The sequence below is a fragment of the Helianthus annuus genome, chromosome 5 (genome assembly GCF_002127325.2).
Source record: "Helianthus annuus cultivar XRQ/B chromosome 5, HanXRQr2.0-SUNRISE, whole genome shotgun sequence".
NCBI lineage: Eukaryota > Viridiplantae > Streptophyta > Magnoliopsida > Asterales > Asteraceae > Helianthus > Helianthus annuus.
The window spans coordinates 6,185,101-6,192,110 of NC_035437.2; the positions used below are offsets into that span (position 1 = coordinate 6,185,101).

General features: G+C 30.0%; 1 protein-coding gene across 1 annotated transcript; it reads left to right on the forward strand.

Moving 5' to 3' along the window:
* The first annotated feature begins 273 nt into the window (after nucleotides 1-273).
* Nucleotides 274-1,230, forward strand: LOC110942556. Its single transcript, XM_022184330.1, has one exon. It carries the CDS (start codon nucleotides 274-276, stop codon nucleotides 1,228-1,230), a length of 957 nt encoding a protein of 318 aa, XP_022040022.1.
* The last annotated feature ends 5,780 nt before the right edge of the window (nucleotides 1,231-7,010 follow it).

Sequence of the window (7,010 nt, forward strand, 5' to 3'; positions counted from 1 at the left end):
TATATTTTCTTGGTTTTCTTCTCTCAACAACACTCACATTCTTCATCTCTTTTCAAACGCACAAATTCCACTCACAACATTCTAACCAAACTACAATTTACCATTTTCATTTGCATTTGTGCACTGCTCATTTTTGTCACACTACTCCTCTTCACACTCTCTTTTTTCGAACCCGATAACAGTTTAACAACCCCATATTCACACCCAACACTCAAACCGTATGCACGTGCCTTACAACGACTAGGCACGCTATATATGCAAGGAACGGCCGCCATGAACAACCTCGTACTCTGCCATGTTCCAGAACATGTGACAACAAGACAGTTTAAAGTGTTCCTACGTGCATTTCACACGTCTGGTTTGCTTTCGGATTCGGATCTTTTATTTTTATTCGATTCACTTTCGACACTGGATTCTTTCAATAGTGTGATTCTTCTAGAGAATAATCTTTTTTTAAAAGTTGTACATCGGTACGAAACAGAGTTGTGCAAGGGAAATACACATTTTAATTTTACTTCGAGCATCAATGTGACGCGGGTTAAGAAATCCAAGAAGAAGGTGATGGACAGACGAGAGCCAATATGGGGAGGGGGGATTAAGAGCCGATTAACTCGGGTCATGAGTTATGGCTCGGTTGTTGGTTTTGATGTGGGTGAGCTTGACCCGGAGAACTCGTTATCTGGGTTAATGGGTCAGGTTCCAATGAGTCTCAGAAGGTGGGCTTCTTACCCAATGATATTGGGTCGGGTTCGTCGGCATTATGAGCACGTGATGCTAGTTGACGTACAAAAAGTTTTACTACTCGGAGACCCATTGGGCCGAGTCAAAACACTGAGTCCAGACTCAGTTTTCTTGTCATCAACCCATGAGAAAACAATCAATCCGGCTGTTATCATGGGCGGAATGCGAGGTATCCGACGGTTATCTGTGACAATGCTGATGGAGATCGTTCGAGCAACGACGACTCAGCGGCACAATTATAAAACGAAGATTTTAGTTACTGAGTCGAGTCTGCTGAAACGTCTGGCTACCAATGTGTTTACTCGTAGGAGTATACGCATTGTTGTTACGTCGATAATGGAGGCGAGTTCACTCGGTGGGTCTACGATCGCGAATCAGACGATCGTGTGGCGTGAATATTATGATACGGATATAGACTCGGTTGTTATGAAGTATATTTGTTCATTTTCTATAGATTCTGCAGTTTACATGTATATTCTTGTTAAGTGATTTGCTTCTTCAAATCTTGTTCCGGAATTAGCCGGTGGTTAAATTTGTGTTGCAGTTCTAGCGCCACTCCCTCTCACCATCCACTTCTAGCCACCTTCGTCTCGTCGATTTTATCAGTGTTTGTGAACACGTTCATTTCCTTAATGAACGAATACAAACAGGAAATATCGTTTGGTAAGTGTTCATGAAACGTTCGTGAATGTTTTTTATCCTTAATGGACGAACAGAAACAAGGTCTTATTCATATTCGTTCGATTCGTTTACTACGCAAGTAAAGAGTAATAGGTAACCTATGGGTATGAAACTCTATTTTTTAATCGTAAAGAATAATAGGTCGCCTATGGGTGTGAAACCCTATTTCTTTTTAATCGGGTGTGGGACCAAATTACTTCCTGATGGAAATATCTCTTTTTATTTTATTTTATTTAAATAATATATACAAGACAATATAATATTCGAAAAATTAGAAAACCTAAAAGAGAGAATAGCAAAACAAAATTATAAACACATGATGTTGTACATAAAGTATTGAAAGCGAGTTTTATATATTAATAATTTAAAAAATAAACTTATTTTGAATAACATACAGACAATGTAATATTCGAAAATTAGAAAACTTAAAAGAGAGAATAGCAAAACAAAATTATAAACGAACACATGATGTTGTACATAAAGTATTGAAAGCGAATTTTATATATTAATAATTTAAAAAATAAACTTATTTTGAATAACATACAGACAATGTAATATTCGAAAATTAGAAAACCTAAAAGAGTGATTAGCAAAACAAAATTACAAAAGAACACATGATGTTATACATAAAGTATTAAAAGCGAGTTTTATATATTAATAATTTAAAAATAAACTTATTTTGAATAATATATACAGACAATGTAATATTCGAAAATTAGAAAACCTAAAAGAGTGATTAGCAAAACAAAATTACAAAAGAACACATGATGTTATACATAAAGTATTAAAAGCGAGTTTTATATATTAATAATTTAAAAATAAACTTATTTTGAATAATATATACAGACAAAATATTCGAAAATTAGAAAACCTAAAAAAGTGATTAGCAGAACAAAATTACAAATGAACACATGATGTTGTACATAATGTATTGAAAGCGAGTTTTATATATTAATAACTAGGTTATAACCCCGTGTATTACACGGGTTAAATAAATGAATTTTATATACCAAATAATAAAACATTATCTTTTTAAAAGCTTCCTTTATTACACGGGTTGAAAAAATGTAATTTATATATTAAATAATAAAATAAGTTATATCTATAAAAACTATATGTATTGTACGGGTTGAATAAATGTAATATTATATACCAAAAAAAAAATATATCTTTAAAACCATTGTATTACACGGGTTGAATAAGTGTAACATTGTTTACCAAATAATAAAAAAAGTTATATTTTTAAAAACCCCCGTGTATTACATGGGTTGAATAAATATGATTTTATATACCAAATAACAAAAAAATATATTTAAAAAAACTAACGGATTTTTTTATATTTAAAGTAGGATAAGATTGAATATTAATATGAACTAACGGATTTTTTTTTTTGTATTTAAAGTAGGATAAGATTGAATATTAATCTTTATTTATTTAGTTAATATAAGATTGAAAAATCATATGATTGAGTAGGTGGGAGGTTGTATTATGATAAATCGGTTAACCGTACTGAATGATAAAGATAATAGTGATTGTTGAACAAATTAATTAATCGAATTTAACATAAACATTTGTGATGTTAGGCGGATTTTTTTTAATTATTTGAAAGTTGATATCAACTTTGTAATTCGTATGAATTCTTATTAGATTTGATTAAATATTATTGATAATAAAAATTTGTATTAGATTAGATTTTAGATTTGATTAAATATTTTTAATAATAAGAATTTGTATTAATTTAGATTAAATATTATTATTTTTAGTATTATTAATAATTTTAATCAATTAAATGAGAGAATGATAAGTATCTCAAATCAGGTTTCTTTTGTTATGTAGTATATGGATATGAATGTTTTCATTAAAATCAAATAAAACAAAAGGCAATCTAAATTTACGTGTATTCAATAAATACATGTATATACTTGGATAGATATGTATTATATCTACGCTTATTATTATAAAATTATTTATCTGAACATTTAAAAAGCAAATATTAAATTGCTTTTTACTAAATATTATTATTTTTATTATTATTAATAATTTTAATCAATTAAATGTGAGAATGACAAGTGTCCTAAAACATGTTTCTTTTATTATATAGTATAGATTTAAAAATAAACTTATTTTGAATAACATATACAGACAATGTAATATTCAAAAATTAGAAAACCTAAAAGAGTGATTAGCAAAACAGAATTACAAACGAACACATGATGTTGTACATAAAGTATTGAAAGCGAGTTTTATACATTAATAATTTAAAAAATAAACTTATTTTGAATAATATATACAGAAAAATACTCGAAAATTAGAAAACCTAAAAGAGTGATTAGCAAAACAAAATTACAAACGAATACATAATGTTGTACATAAAGTATTGACTGCGAGTTTTATATATTAATTAATAATTTCAAAAATAAACTTATAACGAGTTGCCATCTACAACTAGGGGTGTTCATCGAATCGAATAATGAATTTTCGAATTATTCGAATCGAATTGTTCGAATAATTTTTCTTTTTCCTTGAATTCGTATTCGATTCGACTTCGATTAAAACCTATCAAATTCGATTTGAATTCGTATTCGAATAAAAAACCCATTTCGTATTCGATTCTTATTCGATTAAAATTTCTAATTCGAATCGAATTCGAATAAATTCGATTTAATTCAGATTCTTTAAATTTTAAAACATGTAAAAAACTATCAAAATGAAACATAAATTTTAAAGCAGTCATAAAGCATGATATCACATTTAAAAGTTTCAAATAAAGTACCACAAGTCTAAAATTCAAAACGAGAAGTCGGGAATAATCACTCCACATTACAAGTTAATATTTTTATGGTTAGAAATCTATTGATAGATTTGTTACTTATGTTTTACTTATGGGTCATGTAGTGGGTTTGGTAATGGGTAATTTTAATACTTAGAAAAAATTTTGAAAATAATTTATAGTATAGCTTAATAAAAGTTATATATGTATTATATATAAGGTAGAGGATCATGTACAAAGTGGGACTTTTGTAAGAAGTGTGAGAAATAATTTGGGAGTGACAAGTGTCCTTTATCCTAATTAATTCAAAATGGTATATTAGTAATTTGACTTTCTTATCATTTAATTGATTTCAAAGATAACTGTAAAAAAAAAAAAAAAAAAAAAAACTTGTGATGAGTTTTTTTAGGGAAGAATCGAATTTTGAATTAGGAGAAATTTTAGGAAACATTATACATCTGATTGTTTTATCTTCTTCATCATCTTTTAATCGCAACATCTTTTAATCATATATTGTTCATGGCGTGGTGTTTTAAACATCTGGATACATTGTTCATGGCGTGGTGTTTTAAACATCTGGAGACATTGACTATGATTCAAGTCATGGTGTTTTATCAGGAGACATTGTTCATGGCGTGGTGTTTTAAACATCTGGAGACATTGTTCATGGCGTGGTGTTTTAAACATCTGGAGACATTGACTATGATTCAAGTCATGGTGTTTTATCTGACTTGAATTCTAGATAAAACACCATGACTTGAATCGTCTGTTTGTTTGATGATTTACAATGTTTTTTGGATTCCAGATAAAACACCATGACTTGAATCATAGTCATGGTGTTTTAAAATATGGGAATATTTTGTATTGATAAAACACCATAACTTGAATCATAGATGTTCTGGGAATGTTGTGTATTGATAAAACACCATGACTTGAATCATATATGTTTAAAACGCCACGCCATGAACAATGTCTCCAGATAAAACACCGTGAATTTGAATCATAGATTTTAAAAACCACACCATGAACAATGTCTCCAGATAAAACACCATGACTTGAATCATAGTCATGGTGTTTACGATTTTTATACAATGTCTCCAGATAAAACACCATGACTTGAATCATAGATGTTTAAAACACCACGCCATGAACAATGTCTCCAGATAAAACACCATGACTTGAATCATAGTCAATTTATCCAGTTGTTTTAAAACACCATGCCATGAACCTGATTACAGTTCTCTTTATGATAATGTATGACGAATAGGCAACCAAAGACATCCTACAATTAAGGTGAATCATTAATTCCTATATTTAAGGAAAAAGGAGTGAATATAGGAGTTTTTTGGTCGTGTATGATATGGTTACCATATTTCAAACATTGAAAAAGACACTATTGCCCTTCAATTTTACATAAGGTCCCTCTAATTAAAACACAATTTACATTTTTATACCCTATTGATCTCAACCATTAGATCAAATATCCAATGGTTTAAAATACTTCTTACCCTTCTTACATTTTAGACACTTTTTACCATATCGCTACCCTTATATATAAAAATAATAAATAATAATGTATAATTTTTATTGGAATTTCGAATCGAATCGAATTTGAAATTATAAATTCGTATTCAATTCGTATTCGATTTACTTGACTCGAATTGAATCGAATTCGAATTCGAATTCTTATAATCGAAACGAATTCTTGATAATCGAATCGAATTTAAACATTTTTCGAATTTGAAACGATTCTGAACACCCCTATCTACAACTTATAACGAGTTATATTAATCCAAAGATGATATCATCAAATCGCAAAGATTTCCATGCTTATTCAAAGAGTCACCGACTAAATTTGAGTAAAATTTAAATTTTACAAAATTTGGTAATTTAATTCCTAAACTTGCCATTCCTCCATCATCGAGTTATGCATTCTATCTTTGAAAAGCCAAATCCTTACCCAATTCTTCAATAACTTTTTTTTGAACGGCAACTTCTATATATTAATATAGAACCCAACAAGAGGCTGGAAAAACACACGATTACAAAGGTCACAGATATCAAAGTCCATCCACTTATCCCATGTAAGGGTAGCGAGATTGGATCTATAACTACATCAAACGTACACGTCTCCTTTATTAATTCAACTATTTTCGTAACCAGTATGAACTTACCATCGAAAACCATCTTATTCATCCTCTCCTCTACGTGGTACACCTTCATCAAATTCTATTTGCAATTTGTCATCATCCTTTATCCAAAACCAATCGTTTAGAAATAGTTTACTCCGTCACGCAAATCTTGTGCAGATTCCTCCTATTTAATTTCGAGATGAAATTCCCTAAAGTATGGGAGACTGTGACACTCTGGGATTATCCATATTCGGTAACCCGACTTGTATTCGTATTCAGTGTAGTTTGGATCTTTATCTATGAAATAATTTGTCGATTATTCGATGTTTAATATTCATTTTGAGACTTATATTGTTACATATACTAATTTTTGGTTTATACATACATTACAAACGCTATCTTATCTGTTATATTCGTTAAACAACGATGCATTTTTGGACTAAATTAAATTTGATGGACTAAAAATGCAAAAACTAGAAATTCTGGATGTTACTCTACCTCGCTCCACGTGGAGGAACCCTTTAGTTCCCACGCGACATGTGAGGGAGTCCAATCTCAGAACAGTCCGTTTCGCGATCTAGGCAAATTTGCAGCCTTTAATCCATCTTTAAACTTATTTTTAGCCCGATTTCAATTACCAGTCCATCCCTAATGTATCTAGACTTGGACCAAGTCCATTCCATGCA